The following is a 21,310-nucleotide window of genomic DNA, read 5'->3' as shown; positions in this document are numbered from 1 at the left end:
AAAAGAGTCCCATAATCCCTACATCCTAAGAAGTAAAAAAAATACGTGCCCCAGTTACTTTGCAGTTTGTAACTTGTGCTTTTGATATCTATTTCAGCTGTTCATGCTAAAAGTCTCGTAGCAATACTTCATCTTCTGGTTGCATTATCTCAGTATTTTCGAGCGCCAATCAGACTCCCTGATCATGTGTCCATTCAGGTGGTTGTTGTGCAGGTAAGAGGGGTGTTAAACAGCTCTTGGTAGTGTTGTGAAAATGGCTGAGGGGTTTCTTGAGAAATGCATCTGGAGTTTCTGTTTGGATGGGCATGTGTGTGTCTCTTTGGCTGGCGAGAATCACGTGTGCATCTTCCCTGCTGACAGTGCTTCAACCAGAAAAAGGCAGAAGTGCTTTCCCAGGTTGAGCTGGGTCTCAGAATACCTTATTTTGATTGTGAAGTGGCCAGACTGTGACATTAAAAATATATGAAGCATTATTATTGTTGGAATGTGTTTATCACTCAGTGTGATCTCTAGAGTTATTATTTTTCCCATTTTTTGACGGTCTTCTCACTCGTGTAGAGATTCAAATCACTCTTGGCACTGAATGATGAATTGTCGCTGTTTATTACATTCAGATGCATGTTAGGTGACTAAATATTCTTTTTCAGCCTTGTGCATACTAATTCAGTCTGATTACAGTGTTGGTTTTCTCATAAGCACGCAAAAAACTCCCCATCAACTAAATCTTTTTTGTCAGTCGGTCTCCTTATTAGAGCCTCATCCATTCAAACTCTATGTTATTCTGTTCATCATTTTTCTTTCAGTTGGGCTTGTGCTTGCCCTATCTTATTTGGCCTCTTCCCATTTAATCTGCTTTTCTTTCTCTCCAATTAACTTTGCCTTTATTTTTCACACTGTAACTGTCTTTATTTATGCCTTTTAGCTGATGTTACCCTGAAGTAACTGCTGGAAAGAGCTATTGCTTAAGTTTTTTGAGAAGGAAAAATCTGTGAGACAGATCTGAGAAAGTAACTGCTTTTTTTCCAGCATTCAAACAGGACAAGATTTGTAATTTGGGGAGAAATCTGAAGGAGAGTCTGGTAAATGTCTCACTGGTGCCTAGTAATGACTCATTGACTCTCAGATTCTGCTTCATGGATTTCTCTAGAGACAGGGGAACCCCAGAAATCTGCATTTAGGCTTCAGAGGAACATAGTTTTCAAGCACTTTCCTTTGGGTATTGTGGAGGTATTATTTACACTGCTTTATGTCCAAGTTCCACCAAAACCAACTTAAGAAATTGGGAGTACAGTGAGCAGGGCATCTTTATGCTGAGAAACTAAACAAGAAAAAGAACACAGTCTTACAGTAGAGAAGCAGATCTTCTGCTGTTGCTCCACACATCCAAACAAAATTCCCATTGAAATCAGTGGATATAATTGTCCTCTTGTTTAATAGGCTAATGTTGTTCAACAGCAAATCCACTGAAGTCAGTACAGATAAACCAATTTAAAAACAATAAGTAGTGAGAGGATCTGGCTCACTGCTTTGCCTCTTAGTTGCACAGCTGTAGCTCAGGCGCCAGTGAATTGTGGAGAAAGCATTTGCAGCAGAATAAAGTCCAAGTAATGTTGAAGAAGATTTTGTCCTGCAGACCCCGAGCTGGGTGAAAGCCACTCACTGGAACTCCAAAGCTGTGCTGATTCCTATTAACAGAGGGTGGGGGCCAGTATACTTACGAATTGTTTGAGACATTTATCATTTTTATTTTATGGTGAGTGAGTTTTTTATGCTTATTTTTTAAATCTGTCTTTCATGTCCTGTGGGACTGATTCTGTGTAATGCATCATGTACCATTCGAACTCAATGGAGGTTTTAATCAACAATCAGCAGATCCTAAAGCCTAATTTAGTGGTCAGACTTGCACACCTCAAGTTCTAAACTCTCATACATTCTGTAAAGTAAGATCAAGCCTAGGGAAGCTTAACAAACTATGTGATAACTGGTTTTAAATTCTGCTGTATATGGTTCGATGAAGAGAACAGTAGAGAGAGGGAAATTAAAAGAACAAAGTACTTTTATGAAGTCTTCAAGAAGGACTAACTTAATTCATTTCATGATTTTTCTAGGTGTAGGAACACATAAAATCTGAGGGTTGCCATGTTGGCTGGGTGTAGTTCATTGAAATAGAAACAAAGATATTTGTGAAACAAAAAAAATGTGCTTGTGCCCAACAGGTTCTTATGAAAGCTTGTTTCCTTTGGCTGTTTTGTACAAAAGCTGTTAGCAATGAGAGTAATATGAAATCTGTGTTATGAGCTGATTTGGGAAAAAATGTGATAGTTGGACCTTCTGTAGCTATTCTGTTATATTATTTTCTTTTCCTTCCATACTAACGGAATGAATAACTTTGAACAAAACCCAGGCTTTGTCTGATTGTATCTACTGAAACAAGGGAGAGCTTTTTTGGAGAGCTGGATCTTGTCATCAAGTTGCCTCTTTTTAAAAATTATTTATTTATGCCGTCCATGAATGATTAGATGACAGATTGTTTGTGTGCAAGAGATGTAAGTCAGAGAGCATAAGAATGCACTGGCAGAGCAGCCAGAATGGCTGCAGTATATTCTGGGACAGCAATTCTTGGGTGCATAAACTACTCTCAGGCAAAGCTAGGAAATTAGTGAGATTAGATGAAGGTGTACATCACAAGCTTAATTGGACATCATTGGTCCCACTAGCTGGGAAGGTCTGAAATGTTTGAGACCAGCATTGGCTCCATGTTCCCAAGAAGTCTTTTTCTGAACCTGTGACGAATGTGTTTCTTCTTTCAAGCTCCAGAATAATTCTGCATTTCATTTGGGGCAATTATAAAACATGATCCTCCAGATGAATGGATAGCAACAATACATAGGCAAAAAGCCATCTAAGTAGTGGGAAGGTTTTCAAAGTGTGATTTTTTTCTGGGAACTGCTGACACAAAGGGAGATGAAGAAAAGACCTTTTCCATCTCCAGACGTCCTACGCAGATTTCACATGTGTTTTTTAGTTCTACTGGTAGTTAACAATTTAAAATGGTAAGTGGTTAAGAAGATCTTCATGGCTTTTTGTGGAGTCTTTCAGGTGTGAAGGAAGAAAATGCCAAGCTTGTCCACTAAAGTCTCCTGTTGTCACTGGAAAGTGCACCCAGCTTTTTTTTTTTAATGGGGAGTCTTGATTCATGCTTCATTTCTCAGTGACTTTCAAATACTAATGTTGATTTTTATAGTTTGCTATTTCAGTTGTAGCCACTGTTGCCTTTAAGGAACATGCTGGACAGTCTTTCAGTCCTCCAAAGGACCTTTTTCTGCTCTCATAGTACCAGCCTGGTCACTGAAAAGTACAGATACCATTGCTGTGATGCTCAGCTCTTCTACGAGATGAGAGCAATAGAACTTTTGCTGCAGAAGGCATCATTGGCATGTCAGAGTCATCATGAGGAGGAAATAAAAGTTTCCTTTCACCCTGCAGCAAAGGGAAAAATAAACAAAAATCTCAGAGAGGAATTCTAACTGGAATTAGCATGAACTGGATTGTAACTTGAAGTACAAGCACTTACTGCTGTCTGCACAAGCTGGAAGTGAAGATAGCCCTAAATTATATCATTTTTCTTCAGATTTTCAAGATATGTGACAGAAGATATCTCAGCAGCTGTTCTGTGCCCCCTCTTTCAGTATATAACATGCTGGACTCCACTCTGTCTTTTTAATATTCCAAGGTCCTTCTTGAATGCATTTTTTACTGTGTTCAAGATACTTAGTAACAGAACTTTAAAAAATATTGTGGAAACCCCCTGAAACTATCATCTAGCTAAAAGGACAGTTATGTTACCCCAGGTCCCAGTCTGGAGTGATCCAGAGGGTGCTGTGTTCAGCTTTCTTGCAGAAAGAAAGATATTTCTTCATATATTTTAGTAATGCTTTATAGAAATAACAGACTCAAGGCTGGCTAAATCCTCAGCACGTCATACACTGAGGACTGCCTCAGGTAGGGATGTGCTATCTTCTCCAAGGCAAGGAAGAACAGCAGCCCCAGTTCACATGCCGGGAAGGACTTTTCCAAAACATTATTCTCCTTTTCTATGTAGAAGGCAAGTCTAGGACCAGCATAAATTTATTTTTCTCATTTCCTTTTATGACAGGGAGCGAAGAATCGTGACTAATTGCCTAACGTCTAGACTTTACATGCAGCCGTCAGCATCCGCCTGACTTTTTTTTTTTTTTTGCTTTATTGCAAAATTTTAGTAATAACCAGTGAACAGAATTAACAGAGAGAACAAAAAGAGAGGCAGAACATATGTGCGGTATTTACGCCGCCGCCAGATGACTGCGATCATCAGCACGCTGGAAACAACGTCAAAACTTTTCAGCTTCTTCGTTTTCCGACTGACTCAAACAGCAACCATTTGAGTTGGGTTCTGCCATGTTTGTTGTGTGCAGCCTCTGGACAAAGCCCACTCAGCACCACGTACGAAGGGCTTCTCACATCTCAACGTTGGAGTCAATGCTTGTATTAACACAAAGGCAACTGGGGTCTGGAACAGGCTGTGAGTGTGATTGGAAGCTCCGTTTTGGTTTTCCGTCAGAGGCAAATAGAGCTCTTTGTCTGGAGAGGAGTCAGGAAAGGGAAACACTGAGGTGAAAAAAGGAAAGAGCGTGAGCAGGGCAGAAAGAACAAATAGCCTGGGAGCAAGATTCTTGCGAAAGAGAAGCACGGGCACCATCTGCCAAAGCTGTTCATTGAAATACAAGGTTTAATTCAGCTCACCTAGGCATACCTCTACTAAAATACTTACATATGGGTTTAGGTGTTTCGAATGTCTTGCTGAATTGGGGCCTTTAAAAGAAAAGTGAATTAGGAACAATGGAGAAAGGAAAAGAAATACTTCCTTCTGCAGGTGGAGTTTCAAGTTTCTCGTTAATGTACAAAAGAGTTTTCTGAAATACTTGCAAGGTAAAATAATATATTACTGTAAGCTTGTTTAAAAAAAGTTCTTATTTTGCAGGCTTTTTATCTAATTACTTTTGTGGATCACAAATAAATTTTTACCGTACCCTAAGCATTAAACTTTACTGAGAAAAATGTCACTTTTTTATTTTTTCCAGAAACGAGAAGGAATCCTCCAGTCTCGACAAATCCAAGAGGAAATAACTGGTAACACTGAGTATGTCAACACCACTTTTGCCAGCAGTTCAGTAATTGAACACAGATGCGTCTCAGAAACTTGAACATTTGCTGATATTTAGATTTCAGTATTGGGGTTCCAGGGAAGATGATGCATCAGCCAGTGACTGCATTTTAGCCTTTTCAAGAGCTGCAAACATGCATCTAAAAATACAAAAGGGGGAGGAAATAGAGAGGAGGGGAACTGAAAACAGAAGATCAGGGTAGAAGAGAAGACAGAGTGAAGATATACAAAATCTCTACTGTGTCTTTATCTACTATTAATTTATTTATATTTTTATTCTATTTATTTTTATTTTATTAAATAGTCCTTCAAACAAACAAGAAAGACATGCCTCGTTCTTTTCTGTTGGTTTTTACTTGATAAAGAATGAGATTTGTTCAAAAATATGACTATTTTTACGTGGTTTTGACTTTGGGAATGTGAAATGACAGTAGTAAGCCCTGTATGTGTCATCTCACTGAACAATTTATAACACAAAAGTTATTCCAAACCAACAGAGAACAATAGTAGAATATTCTGGTTTCTAACTGAATGGAGAGAAGCTGTACTATTGATTTATTATTATCTGTATGGATTTGTTTATGTGTGATATTTATATGAGGGATTAACTGAAGAAAAATGCTTCAGTCCTTAAGAACCCAACCCAAGCCTTGCTTTGGCTGCAATTGTATTATAGTTGGTGTGTTAAATTCAGCTTTTAAGGAGAGGGGCAAGTTTTCACAAAATCGACATGAAAAAACCTTCTTCACTCTGGCAAGGTGTGTTGATTTGGTTCAAAGTAGAAAATGTGAAATCTGGCCTCCTGTGAGACTTTAGCAAAGCCAAGAGATAGCTGATAGACTCCAGATTAATCCAGATTCTCAGTTGGAGTAACTTAATGAAGGTTTTCTTAGTTCCATGGATCCACTCCAGTATCCACTAAGTTGAAGATCTGACCATCTATACTGTTTTCTTTTGCAGCACAATATCTGCAAGTGAATTATATATAACAGTGTTTTGTTCTTTTTCTTTTTTTTTTTTTTTCCTATAGGGCTTTATCAGGAAGGCATGGTAAGTTCATTTGATTATTATCTTTTCCTTGAGGCAGCCAAAGTATACATTAGTTCTGCAGTGGGTGGTCACTTTGATCAACCTGCAAGGAAGTAGAGGATTTCAAGTTGCCCTGGCAAAAATATGCACCACAGGCTATTGTGGCAGTTAGCAAAAGGGGAAAAAAAGCATCAAAATCGGTCTGACCATCTTTAAAACACATTTTACTGCATTTCAGCACATGTTAATTTGCAGGTGCTTTGTGGTTTAACCTCCAGAACGTTACTGTAATAGTACTGATTGTTATAAGTTCCCAGCATAATGTAAAATGGTGGCTTATCATGAACCAGCTGCTGAACATAATGATATTCTTGCATCCATTACCTACTTACACTTTAAAGACTTGGAGTCATCATTCAGCAGCCCTACACACCATGCATGGTCCTGTTCCTGGCAGGTCTTACTGCCAGGACCAAGACTGGCCAGATGCCTGGCCAGCAGAAAACACTCACCTGAGCAGCTTAGGTGGAGAATTTAACTTTTCCTTCTTTATTTTTTGCCACCAAGGATTTAGCTTTTGCTTCTTGTATTATTTCAATGGCTGCCTTGGAGCTGATTTAAAAGGCTTCATGAATTACTTCTTTTCCCAATGATATCCCTGAGCAGTCTTACTTTGTATAAAGCCTGCCTTCTATAAATGCCTTTGGATCTACTTTAGCTTTTTTTTAAATTGAGGAATATGAATGTAACTGTTTATGGAGTCATTTGCTATCATTCAGGTGATTGTCAAAATGAAAAATACTCAGAAAAGGCTCTGGTGGCTTTTTTTTTTTTAATTATTTTTTCTGTTGTCTTCAGAAGGTCACTACAGTAGCATGTACCTGTCATGCTACCTTGGGTTACCTGTACTGCTGATAATGTCCTAAATTGCATATCTGAACGGCCCAAAACATCTATACAAAGGATTGTACTGCAGATGAGTAATCACAGGCCTGCTTGAGTTGCTTAATACCACAATGCAGTCAGTGGCCCATGGGGAAAAATCTTCATCTGTAGATGTAGTGGCTCTAATGTAAACTCATGTTGTTCTGCACAAAATGATTTGGTTGCTTAACTACCTGTATCTGGCTGTTAAAGGTTTTATGCATAAAGATACTATTCTTTGTTCATTTTTGAGAAACAGGGTCATTAGGTAATCCAAATCCTACTTGAAAATTATATATTTTTAAATAATAGAGAATAAGTTACTAGCAGCTTATAGCAAGAGAGCAGTATGAAAAATACATGGTACTTGCAATACAGAGACTATATTGAAACATTTTGCTGGCTGTATTGTCTCAAATGAGTTTGTGTCTCAGTAAGTGTTTATTCTGCACTGGAACAAGTGCTGCTCAGTATATTAATATCACTGAATGTTTTTCAGAAAGAGATGCATTCGACACTTTATTTGACCATGCTCCAGACAAGCTCAATGTAGTGAAAAAGGTTGGAAGGTTTTTATTTTTGAAATACATAATGTGTGCATGTGCATTCTTGTGTGTCTCTGTATGTCTGTAGTGAGTGTCTGTGGATAGAATGTGTAAGTGGCATAGTTTGCATACATTAAATAGAATTAAGTTTTATACTTAAATATACAAATTCATGATTATGATATTACTTTTTATTTAATGTTTAGCAGCATGAACTTAACTTTGGAACACACAACAGCATATACTTATCAAAGGTTCCTTCAAAAAAGTTCTCACAAAGTGTATGTTGAGTAGAACCCAACTGGTACATTGACTGTACTGATGCCAAAGAGATACCCAGTTTACAACTACTAGAGGCCAGACCTAGAGTATTTTGGCTGCTGTCAGATTTGAGTGGAGTCCAATTACCTACTTCTCTGTAGTCTGCTGCAAGTGTTTGTTTTCTATGTTTTAACAGTATATTTTTTTTACATTATCACACTTGTTTTATTTCTGTTCTTCATTCTTGGAAAAAGAATTTTATTTTTTTTTAGTGTCACATTTCAGTTTTAAATCTTAGAGGCTGTGTTGCAGTCTCCTCACTCGTGCACTCTCTTCTGAGTGGAGTTCATACTGCTTGCATTGGACTGCTGCCTTACTGAATAGGCCTTCACTACACTGTTTTCATATTTCAGACTCTCATCACCTTTGTGAACAAGCATCTGAATAAGTTGAATTTGGAGGTTACTGAACTGGACACGCAGGTAGAATTTTATAGCCTTTCTTAAAGGGAAGAAATAGTTGCACTATGATAGTTGCTCTATGCCCCCAACTTCATCCAGAAATTTCATTGAATTGTTATTGATTGAGCTCTAAGTTGTTATTTCAGCACAAAACCCTTCATTTCTAAATACGCTTATATGAGGAAGACCCTCACCAATTAAGCACCTAAACCAATTTTGTACTTTCACTAGCTTAAAAATTAATTAACAAATGCTACCCTCTGGGTGCTGCCAAGTGCTGTAAGGAGAACCTGCTTGTTTTGGTCAGGAGAGAACTCTGTCCGCTTGGTTTGATCCAACGTCAGGCTGAGCAGTTGTTTCCTGCCTACCTTTCCACAAACACGTGGTCACATGGGATTACAATGGCTCTATTCAGTGAGATACATTCTCCAGAGCAAAGCTACTCAAGTGTACAGGCAGCTGTACAGCTGGGCTGCAGGCTTGATTGCACCACAGAAATAATGTGGTGCGTGCTCTTCTTTCTTGTCCTCAGCTGCTAAATTGGCTGAAAAGGAGCTAAAAGAAAAGCTTAATCCTGCTGTATTAATACCTCCCCAATTGCAGCAGTTATCATAAGAAAATTAGGGGGTCAGGCAGGAAGGGGTGGTATCTGCACTATCAAAAAAGCCCAGGCGTCTTCTGGTCAGGCTTTATTTTATGTCTTGATTCATGTTATTAACAATCTCCGCTTTATTTAAATAGCTATCAATCTGATAGAGATTTTTTCAAAGGTAAAATCAAGATTGAGATGGAAATAATGTGTAAAGGCTTTCAAAAGGGCATTCCCTATACCTGCTTATTATTATCGTTTACTTTGGGGAAAAATGTATTATTCAAATGTACCTAGAAACTCCTTAGGCATTTATGCAGTACAGTATTCCCTAAGATGAGAGACTGTATTTCTATCAGTTGGAAGAAAATTTACTTACCTTGGGAAAGTGATGGGTTGCTTCAGATAACTCTGAATGTGGAGATACCTCAGTGCAGTAATAGATCTGATGTCACAGGGGTAGAATTGAGAGGCCTTTGACAAAACCATGAGACATAAAATGTTTTAGGTTGGAAGGAACACATTCCACGAGACCAGGTTTCTCCAGGCTCCATCCAGCCTTGATCAGTTCCAGGGATGGGGCATCCATGACTTCTTAGGGCAACCTGTTCCAATGCCTCACTGCTCTCACAGTAAAGAATTTCTTCCTAATATCTAATCTAAACCTGCTCTCCCTCAGCTTAAAGCCATTCCCCCCTTGTCCTGTCACTACATGCCCTTGTGAAAAGTCCCTCTCCAACTCTCTTGTAGTCCCTTTAGGCACTGGAAGGTGCTACAAAGGCCTCCCTGGAGCTTTCTCTTCTCCAGGCTGAACAATCCCAGGTCTCTCAGCCTGTCTTCACAGGAGAGGTGCTCCAGCCCTCTGATCATCTTCGTGGCCTCCTCTGGACTCGCTCCAACAGGTCCATGTCCTTCTTATGGATGTTGCTATTTTTTTAGATAGAAGTGAACATATATCATAGCAATTAGATATCTTCCACTGTAATTACAGACACTTAAAATTAGACATAACAGAACTAACTAATTAAATAGAATCAAAGAAGTGAGATGACATCTTTTAGATGCAATTTAAAATATTTGTTTTAGTAGTTTGTTGACGGTTCTGCATTAGACAATATATATCTTGTTCATTAAGAAGAGCAATGAGATGTTTTTCCAGGAAATGTACTGAGAAATGTCTCTTTTACAGTTTGCAGATGGTGTGTACTTAGTCCTCCTAATGGGTCTCCTAGAAGGCTATTTTGTTCCCCTGCACAGCTTTTTCTTGACTCCTGATAGTTTTGAACAAAAGGTAATTAGATTGTATTTTTCTGTTAAAAACAAACAAACATATAAACATGTCTAGCTTTACAAGGATGACATAAATTTTTCCATATAAGTTTGATGTTAATAGTTGAAAGAAAGGACTGTACTCGTAACCATTTCCAAGCGTTTAAAAAATTTCGGTATAAATACTTATCTGGAATAAAACAGAAAATTATATTAATGATGGTGTGGTTAGCAAGTACTAACAGATTTTGGCAGCCACTGTGTGATGCTGTCATTGAACGAGACTTACTGTTCATTAAGTGCATATAGGGTTACATAAAGAATTGATGACAGAACTGATTTTTTTTTTTTTTTACGTCCAAAATCCAAGACACATTTAACATTTGAAAAGTTTAATGGGTTTTGGAAGCATAAAGGCATATATGTACAATGTGTCAATTTGAGACCAACCATTACCTCAGTGTCTGTTGCTATCCAGGCAGTTCAGCTGTCTGTTCAAGACAAGAGCACTTCATGGGCCATCATGTTCCAATTTTTATACTTGAGGGAGGTGGGCTATTCTTACTTGTAAGTAATTTTTCTATGGGTAATGTTAGTTTGTATGTTATCTTTCAATTAATTTTATATTTCTGAAATCACCATCAGCCTAAAACAGCAAAACAATGGATTGTCTGGATTCCATGAACCAAATCTTCTGTTCATAAATGAAGCCCTGACTGTTTTTTTCCCTTTGCACCTTTAAATAGCTCTTGTTTTGAACATTTGTACTATAAAATATAAAGTTCACAATAGTGACTACCTTCATTATATTACTAGGTAATCAACGTATCCTTTGCATTTGAGCTAATGCAAGATGGTGGATTGGAAAAACCAAAGCCAAGACCAGAAGGTATCTATTCTACCTTTTTTGTATGTCCTTAAAAATTTGCATTGGGTCCAGAACCTATAGGGTTATGGGATGGCTAAGTAAAGGTTAAAAGATTAATCAAAGAGCAAAAGGCAAGATACGTTTTGAGCTGCTCAAGTAACTCTGTATTTTAAATGGCTGATAGATACACTTTTTCAAATTTTGCAGCAGTTCCTTTCTTTGGTGGCCTGGGTAAAATTTGTATGACCACATATATGCAGTAATATTCAGATATTCACTAAAAGGAAAAGGTGTGAATGGTGTCACTGTCAGATATGAATTGCTACAATTGCTTCATTTCCCCCCATACCATATCTTCATACTGAACCTCAAGTATTCCAATGTAATTTACAAGATTTTCACAAGAGAGGGAGATGTGGAAGAAGATGTTCACATAACTGCCTTTGAATGCAGAACCTAATCATGCATATTTAAATTAGGTACAGAGTTGGAGACTGAAAGTAAAACATCTTCAGGGAGGATAAAGGTTTTGCTACTGGCTTTAGCAGTACCAGCGTTCCACTCTTCTTTGCTCATATAGTTACAGTATTTAAATCCAGCTTTTTGGTCTGGATATAGGGCCCTTGATTCACCATGGTGTTGATTCACCATGTTCTTGTGGCTACTCCCATAAGCAGTTACCACTTCTTAGCATACAAGGAGCTGGACGTGCAGCTTCTGTTCCACTCTTCCTAACAGGGATGATAGCTGGGTTTCTGCTGGTTGCCCACCATAATAATCAATACATAAACATGTGTTTTCAAGACCAGTTGCAGATTCACATTATATGGTGCTCACAGTCTTTTCCTGCTGTAATACTGGATTGTCATTCCCCAAGGAGCTGATATGATTGGTTGCTTCTAATAGTAAGAACTCCCTGGAGATTCAGGCAAACGTTGCCGAATCAGGTTCTGCTCCATTCTACTTATTTTCTATCCCTCCCAACTTCTGGGAGCAGCAGGCATATGCACACACACAAAATGATACATCTCAGTGTCAAGCCTATGCTACCTGTGCATTAAATCTGGACCTACCCAGCCTGTTTTTTTACTTCTTTTGGTTGTCTGGACTGTTATCCACAATCACGCTTAACTGAATGACTGGTGAGTATATCACAAACCTTTATGTTTGAAATAGTCAAAAGAGAGAAGGGGGAAACAGTGAAATCTAGGGATCCAAGTAAAACAGAGAGTATCTGTGACCCCTTACTCCCCATGGAGGTTTAAAATTCTTATGGCATTTAATTTTTCAGGTATTTATTGCTCTAGGGGACAGCTAATTTTTCCAGTATAAATCAAGCCATAAGGATATTTCAGCATATATAAGACATTTCTTGTGCAATTATTGAAATGCTTAATATGAAACTTCCTGCCCAATGTGAATGGAAAAACACATCTGTTTTATGTGTTGTTACATTGGGCACAATGCCTGTACTTAAAATTTCCAGTGAGCAAAAGAGTATTGAAAAGGATCTTACCCTAAATGTGTACACTAAATTCTCTTTAAATTCCTACACTGTTTCTTTGAGGTTCTTGAGGAAAAAATATGCTGAAAAGTGCTTTAGAATATGAAAAACATATTTAGTGGAAAAAAGAATGCAGTTAAATAAATTAGTATAAAACCCAACGATTTTTTATGGGGTCAACAGTTTATTTGGGTTATTTGCAATATAATTGAAAAGGTATTAAAAAGCTTTCTGTGACCTTTTACTTTAAAAATGGCTGGAACATTAATCTACTGAGTCTATAATGAATTCATTTGCAGTCTGAGCTTTTTCAGATTAGTTCTTGAAATGTGTACATCAAAGCCAAACTTGAGTTTCTCTTTTTGAAACTTGCAACCAGTAAAATGTTGTACATGCCAGTCAAACACACGAAGCAATGGAAATAACTCATCTTTCTTTGGGAGCGTGCTTCTTTCAGTTTGGGCCTTCCCGTGCGATTCTGTCATGGTGGTGGAGTCTCCTGGTATCTTTGCAAAGACCTAACAAAGTTATCTCTTTATTAATTTGGAGGTGTATTAGGAAAAAAAGGTGTTATGCACCTTGCTCCTGGCCTGAAAGAGGAAACTTCCATGTTACATGCAAATGGTATTGCAGATTATAACAAGATGTTGTGGGAGCAATGTACCTTTCCTGTAGCTTTTGGCATTTCCTCTTCCTGTTATAACCAAGCATTTCTGATCTGATTTTTTTGAGAGCCACAAAACCATCATGGATGTGGTTTCATGGCCATGCATCAATCTAGGCTTGAGTGTTTTCACCCTTTGTCCATGGATGTCAGTTTGCCACGTAGCCGATATCTTTGGCCCTTCAAAGTTTGCATACTTTGGGACACCATGTGTAAGTTTGATTGGATTAATTCTTCAAAGGATGAGCCCTTTACATTCCATGAGAAACAGGACTGTAGATACATACAACAGCAAAACTCTCTAATGATTACCTACACCATTTACCAGGCTTACGTGGAAGTTTTGAAGGTAATGGGGAGTATCCACACCATCTGCTATACACCTTCGTGGCCAATTCCAAGACCAAAGTCAGGAATTTTAGTTCCTATGTGGTCAACAGAAAGAGATAGGACAATTCTAATTCTACTCAGTTCTTTCTGAGGGCAGTTCTAAATCCCTGTTTGAGACTAAATGTTCCTTGCAGCACTAGCGTAGACTGCTGCAGTAGTACTTGTCAGTTTGTTTTATAGATTTCTTGTGAAATAATATTGACTTTCTGAAGAACTTCTCTTTGAAACAGAAGGTATTCATTAGCTTTTTGTTTCATATAAATCCCTTACTTTAGATGTTGAGTTTCTGAGGACTGATTCAGCCGTGTATGTCAGCTGGCTCAAAGAATTTTCAGAATTGTCTTCAAGGAGCACTTGTATACCTAGCTTCCTTAGATCCTTTGGAAAATTTAAACTTGCCTCTAGCTATCTTGCTGAAATTAGGCCTAATAAAGGATGCTGCAGCCCAGAATGTGCTAACTCCTACAGTTCTTACATAAGAAGAGAGTTCCATTGTTTCCTGCCTGATGGTTTTTTCAAAATTGTTTCTTTTCAGCCACAGCTGACTGAAGATTAAGTCATATAAATATATGTAATCCTGGACACACTTTGTCTCAGGGGTATCTAAACCTTGGTTGCATTTCAACATCAGTAGCATTAGCTATTTGTATCCCTAACTAAAAGTGGTTAAAACACCAATTTTTGAGTTGCCAGTTTGAAAATTGTGCTTTATTGATATTTCTGCCCTTTCTTACTATCGTTGTGATCCAGTGTTCATGGATATTGATCCAAACGAGGGATGGGAGTAGAGAATAGGTGCTTTTTTTTCTGAAAAATATTTTGAGCTAATGAAGTTACTAATTTTTGTTTTTCCTTGTCTTTTTTCTAGATATTGTAAATTGTGACTTGAAGTCTACACTGAGAGTACTGTACAATTTGTTTACCAAATACAGGAACGTGGAGTGAAGAACTGTTTTGGATTGTAAAGGAGTGTTAACAAAGAAAGCATTGTAATTAGTGTATCTTTCATCCATATTCCTCTGCATCTTTATCCTGAAAGGAACTAAACCATTTATCTGAAGAACTTTTAATTGATTATTGTTGCACTACTATTTTCATAGTAGATTTAAAACTATATAACTTAAAAAGAAAAAAGGGTTGGATGAAAATATTTGAGTATATTCTGGGAGTATTCATATCTCAATAATAATTGTCTTTGTGCTGTTTTTAGTAGGTCAAACAACAATGAAACAAACCAATTTGGTAAATTTGATTCAAATCAGCCTTTGAAGCCAATCATAGGAAGATTCTGTACTGACTACTTTAATATCTTTTACATATATCTTTTTTGAATCTGGGAAGGGGAAGAATATTTTCTATCCATGATAAGACAGTTCCATTCTAATTGTGAGAAATTAGAATGGAATGGAGGGAAACAGTTAAATACACTCGTTCACATGACAGCTAAAAAGAAGAGACTTTACCTGATTAATATGTATTTCCAGTGCTATTCTAAGGTTTTAATTTTATGGGTACAAACTGAAGTGGGTAGTCATTCATTCAGACTTATTATAATGTGATACTCTGCTTTAAATCTGTGTTATTGAGCATTCCACAGCAGCACACTTTGCAGCTTGTCACTTGGTTTTGTTCAAGGCAGAGATCTTTTTTGCAAAGAACACATTTCAGGAAGACACACCTGTATAATACAGTTTTTCCTATAATATTTGTATTATTACGTAATATTAGAAAGTAGAAGAATGTCTTGTTTTTGTTTTGGTAGTTTAATCACAGGATTATCAGGTTTAGATTTATTGCTAAATAGGATTTAGAATTGTCCTTTGGTTGATTTTATGATGAATGTATTTTGCTGCATAATGTCCAGCACACACACACACACAAAAAAAGATTAATTTTCTAGAAATATTCCCATAGTGTTTCAGATAGAAAAGCACTACTTTTTGGTCAAAATTACTGCCACCTGCAAAGATTCTGTTACACTGTAAAATTCTTTGGTGATTTTACATGCCTATAAATGTTTCTTTTATCTAATAATCACCAAGTATAAGCTGTTTTCTGTTTGTTTTTAGCTTTAACAAAGACACAAAGGAGTAATGGGAGTTGATTTTTCCCTTTGACTGATACCAAGCACCAGTTATTTTTCCGTAAAGAAGCCGATAGAGGCTGCCTGAATCACTTTCTAAACAAAGTGTTCCATTGCAACCACAGGTTCTTGGAATCCTGGGTTACACAGTAAGGAAAAAAAAAATCCTTAAGCTGAAATTCCTAGACAACTGTTCAGAAATCTTTGGGCTGCTTAGTGCAGGAAGGAGACTTGTTAATAGTCATCCAGGTCTGGTAGAACTTGTTTCGGTAAAAGGAAAAGTGATCTGTTGACTCCTGAGTCAGTTCCTCGGAAGAAAGGCAGTGCTGGCAAGAGCAGTCATTAACAGTTATATGTTACTTATTATGTAAAGCATGACATATTTTTCAATTTTCCAGGGCTTCTTTTTTTTTTTTTTTTTTTTATGTAGAGCTTTCCAGTAGAACATTAGCAAAAAGGGAACTCAAGCAATTGCTTTCTGTCTTTGATGAACACCGACTGATGTTTCGTAATAAGGTGATATGGGCTTCTGCTGCGGGGCTACAAAATTATTCTTCTGAGAAGTAAATATCAACTTTTTCAAGGGAAAGTCAGTGTTCAGTTTAAAGGACAATGCCTGGATGTTCTATGAATTCAGAAATTGTTGTCTGATTGTTATAACCATTCTAAATATCTTTGTTAGAATATTTTCTTGCCTCTGTATTTTTAACTGAGTTTCTGAAACTAGAGGTACAGAAAATAACAATTATTTACCTTTTACAGAGAGAAATGACTGGACATTTTGACCTCAGTGAAAATGAACATGTTTTCATCACAGCTTTAATATCTGAGAAGCTAAAAAATAAGAATTAACCAAATATTTTCTGAGCAAACTGAGACAGAACTTCTCATGTACATACCAACAGCCATTTCAGTTTATTTTAATGTTTAACATGTAAGTTTTTTATTTGCACACCTAGATTTTAGTAATTGTAATAGTTAATTAAAAAACATATGTTTTTCTGCAGATCATGCTCAGCTAAAACACTTTTACATATCAACAGTGACAAACCATTTTGATTGCCTTTGATTTCGGGAGTGCACTTTCTTTAAAGAAGGGATTTATATATGTAAGGTGAACAGTGAAACTGGTTTTTTGCCTGGACTTGAAAATAAGTATTTCTTGTGCTATATTGCTATAACATTTTTGAGATTTTGAAGCTTATCAGACTTCATTTTTCATCCTTAAAAACATAATACTGAGACAGAGTGATGAAATCCTCATGCTGAAATGCAATTACGCAGAACCAGAGAAACATTTAAACAACATCCAACCTTTACACAATTACCTATCCTATGGTAACAATTTATGTAAATTAAAATCCACTATATATTCGAGAGTGTCCTATGTAAATATAGATCCATGTGATAGTTTTAACACATTCACACAAATAGTGTATGCTGCCATGTAGGAGTGGGTCACTGCTTATATTTTTGACAGTGTAGATTTAAATAGCTATCAGATAAATATGAAATCTAATATACAGATTATATCTAATATTTATTGCTTTGATACAGAATATTACAGAAATATAGAATACTACTGTAGACAGTTTGCTCTTCAGCCATTGGTGTGGGTCAGCCCCTTCCTTCAGGAAAGGGAAGTGTTAAGTTAGCTGGGCCGAATTCTGCCAATGCCTTCATTGCTTTTATTCTTGATACACAGCAGTGTGTACTGATATACTGCTGGATGCAGAATTTTCCTCACTGTTTATATTAAGATAGAAGTTGTTTAAATTTTAGGTCGATCCCGGGTTTATTTATAATTACTTTAAATGATTAAATGGACCCAAGTCAATTGATTTAGCTCGTGTAAGACATGAGCAGCCACCTGGAGAGGCCAGTTTCTCTGCTGGTCCCAGAGAGGGCCCCTGTTCTCAGGGCTGCCATCTCAGCACTTCAGCTGGATTTCTAAAGCCAGGCAGTGTGAATCTAAGCCACTGCCTGAAGATCTCGTGGTGGTATTTGGATCTCATCCACCAGACCAATGTGCTTGTCTGTTGTGCTCTATCACACGAAGGCCCACAGAAGCTGAGTCCACCAAAACCTGGCAGACTATAAGCCTGCCTTGAGTAACAAACAGTAAACATTTCTGCTGCTGGGGCAGCACGAAACTGCCATAAGAACAGCTTTCTGTGCTCCTCCGACTTCTAATTCGTCCACTGCATCCAGCAATATGGTATCCAGTTTTGTTTTGTGGTTAGAGATAGCATCTTTTCCCATTGATGGATCCTGACATGCTCTTCCAACGACACAAAACTTCCTTTTCTTTTGAAGAGGAGCTACAGGTTTTTCATAGTGTGTCCATAAGATGTTGTCAAGACAATTACCTAAAATCCTAATATGTTGAAGTCAGCTCCTTTCAGATTTCTCTCCCAGCTGACTGACATTGAGTTGCCGTAAAGAACAGGCCCTATAAAAAAGGTATTGAAGGAACTTTTGCATAATTTTACCGAAGACACACTCATAAAGTCCAGAATTGGATTGCTCTGTATTTCTGATGGAATACAGACACGCTGAGTTTCTCATTAAATGAGCTGACTGCAGAATATCTAGTCCTTTGCATTTCTTAATCAGTAGGTATCTTCCTGTTACAGGGGGTAGCAGCCCTTGCAGCTACATAGCTCAGGAATTCAAGTGGACCAGCAAGAGCTGGGTAAGGTCCTTATCTGCTTCAATTAACTGTGGACCAAGTTGCTGACTGGTGTATCCTGTGTAAACCAGTGGCATTAAACCAACAGAGCCTCTGATTTACAGAGGGTAACAGTACTTGGAAATGGTTTACATTCGGGCAGACTGTGTTGATTGAGGTAAACGCTACTTGGATGACTTTTGTTCTTAATTCTTTTCTGCCAGTGTGTTTTTAAATTCATGTTTCAGATCAATTTAGCAGACACCTTACTGCAAGCAGCAGTGTTGTAAAGCAGAATGGCTTTTAGAAGTAATGGGTTTTATTTCATTAGAGAAAGATATATATGATATTTAATATAGTAGGTACCAGCTTCAGGTCTAGTTTTTGTTATTCTTGTCTTCCTATCGAAACAACCTTCATAAATGGCCAAGCACTCAAACAGGAAACAGTGCCTTGAAGACCTCTTGCAAGATTATTTACACTGTTACCTAATAGATTTTTGCCCTTTTACTTTAAGAATTAGTATGAGTTTCGTCTTTATAGTCAAAGTACAATGACAGACTGAAGAAATCCTTTGTTAAAAGTTATTATTAGTTTGAATTTAGATATTTTATTTTGATTTATCACATGAAAAATTGAGATTGCATCATCAAAATTCTAAAATTAGGCATACCTCAGCATCCACAGATTTTCCAAAGAGGTTTTGAGTCATTTAACATTTACAAGGGCTAATTTTGTGTATTTTGACAATATTTTGTGTGACTTTTTTTCTTCAATAGTGAGATTTTCTTTTTTGTCTAACAATTTAATACTATGTGCCCTGCAACAAGTCCTTGAAATATTTGGTTCTCAACTTCAATATCAAACTAATTGAGAAAAAAGAATATTTGCGAAATTTGCTTAACACGTATCTGAAAAATAATTATTAGTTTAAATGAAGCTGCCTTGCTTTCAGCTGCAGAGTTAGTGGCTTTCACGGAATATATATACTCTCTAAGTAAAAGACACACTCTTTTGATGACTTTTTCCCTGTACTTTTTCTGAAACCTTTGTTATGATCCACAATAAAATTTGCACCTGAAAATCAACACTGCATGTTGTCCTTGGGTCAAAGAATGAGATGTTCAACAAAAAATTAGGGAAGTTGTATGGTTTATGTTCTCAGAGCTTCCAGACCTCTCTGTGTATCTAACCCATTTCCAGTTAGCTCTTTATGGGTGTACAAGGTGTTTATTATTATGTTCTGTGGGGGCTGGTGACAGCTGGAAGTGGGTTGGCAAAAACAGTCATGTAAACATACACTTGAAATGATTAACAGCAGCAGGTCAGGAAAATGATGTCTTTGACTCAAAATAGCAAAGTATACCTTTGTTTTAACATTACTGTGCCGAAAACTTCTGTGGTGATACTGCAGCTGGGCATAATGCAATTTTCTGCAGAGTAATGTTGTTAATTTGAAATCTAACAAAACGTTAGTGAAACGTTAAAATGATTGAAATTAAACCGCCCATTTCAGAAAATAACTGCATTTAGGAAGATTTTGAGATCTGTTTCTTTATAAACTTATTTTTGTTTTGACCCTTTAATGCAGGAGCTTCAATGCAGAACTTGGAACCAGTCCAAAATTTAGGCATCTGAAGTGCTACAGATCAACATTTTTAGCCCCTGAATTACTGGAATGAATCCAGAAGCAGGTGTTTGATCTTTAGGTCTACTTGTAAAGCTGAAACCACCAAGCAGAGCTGCCTAATCAACAGGGAACACTAAAGACAGGGTGAGTTTTAATGACAGTCTTCAATCCCAGTCTATTACTCAGGGCTGGAAAGAAGTACCTCTGTCTGCTTAGGATCCACGTTCATAACCCCCACCATATGCCCTTACAGCTTTTGTCCTGAATTTAATGGATTTTGTCCTGAAGAGCAAGTAGACTTGCTCTTCTTCAAACATTGCAGTACAACAAAAAGGTCACGGTCTGGCTTCCTCGATTTTTTCATCGCTATTCACACAGAAAGTAAAAGATTTGGGTTTAATGCCCTTCTGCACCTGTGGGAGTGACTGCTCTGCCTTTTTAGAAACCTGCAGTATGAATTTAAGGTGATATGCTTTTTTTAGTGTATTTTAGTGTATTTTTAGGGGCACCGTTGCCACCTATACTGAAGTTGTAACTCTGTGTATAAAGTAGTTCCACATTAACTGAGAGAAAAATAGAGCAGAAGAGGGAGCATAGCTGGTGATTGAGCTGTTGAAAAGGTAGAAGGGGATTTGGGGGAAGAACCTGTCTTCTGGGCCTCCTGTAAGGACAGCTTCTATATTTTAGTCAATCAAAATTCCAAAACACATTTTGAAGAGGAAATGGAGTAACATCACCTCTGTTTCAATGTGAAGTTCCTGCTGAACTTGGGTCACTTTCACTCCTCTCTCCAAGGACTCAAAACTGCCCCAAGAGAAGGTATTCCTACCCCACACAGCCTGCAGCCTGAGTTAGGTTTACATTTCCTCAGGCAGAGCAGATAATAGTTTCCTCCCCTGCTTCCTACCTGTTCTCCAGCCATTAGGTGAGCTCCCATGGGAAGGTGAGCACCATATGATCTACAAGCTGTGTTTTAGGAAAATTACAGACACCACTGCATTTTGTTTGTAAAGCCGGCTGAGGTTTGTTGGGACCTCTCTGAGCACAAGTACTGGATTGAGTGCCACATCTCACTTTTGGATTCCAGCCAGATTACAGCTAGAACTACTCAGTCCCGTTGAGACTGGGTCAGCCTCGAACATGTGCAGGCATAACATGCGAGGGACTTTACAACTGAAAATCAAGGGTGAAATTTTGATTGCTTCAGGGGGAGGTGGTG

The 21,310-nt window shown here is 37.6% G+C and overlaps 1 protein-coding gene across 2 annotated transcripts in view; it reads left to right on the top strand.

Annotated features, from left to right (window-relative positions):
• Positions 1-19,549, top strand: part of PARVA (parvin alpha) — a 66,971-nt gene extending 47,422 nt beyond the window's left edge. For both annotated transcript variants that reach the window (XM_027651262.1, XM_027651263.1), the window contains exons 6-13: positions 98-213; positions 5,121-5,179; positions 6,234-6,253; positions 7,656-7,717; positions 8,376-8,444; positions 10,202-10,303; positions 11,098-11,170; positions 14,576-19,549. In XM_027651262.1, the coding sequence (XP_027507063.1) occupies positions 98-213; positions 5,121-5,179; positions 6,234-6,253; positions 7,656-7,717; positions 8,376-8,444; positions 10,202-10,303; positions 11,098-11,170; positions 14,576-14,652 (578 nt within the window). In that variant the 3' untranslated portion in view covers positions 14,653-19,549. The remainder of the gene's footprint in view (positions 1-97; positions 214-5,120; positions 5,180-6,233; positions 6,254-7,655; positions 7,718-8,375; positions 8,445-10,201; positions 10,304-11,097; positions 11,171-14,575) is intronic.
• The last annotated feature ends 1,761 nt before the right edge of the window (positions 19,550-21,310 follow it).

Source organism: Corapipo altera, unplaced genomic scaffold (assembly GCF_003945725.1).
Source record: "Corapipo altera isolate COAL_440 unplaced genomic scaffold, ASM394572v1 78, whole genome shotgun sequence".
Classification (NCBI taxonomy): Eukaryota; Metazoa; Chordata; class Aves; order Passeriformes; family Pipridae; genus Corapipo; species Corapipo altera.
The sequence above is the reverse complement of the archived record's forward strand: the minus strand, read 5'-3'. Positions and strand labels throughout refer to the sequence as shown.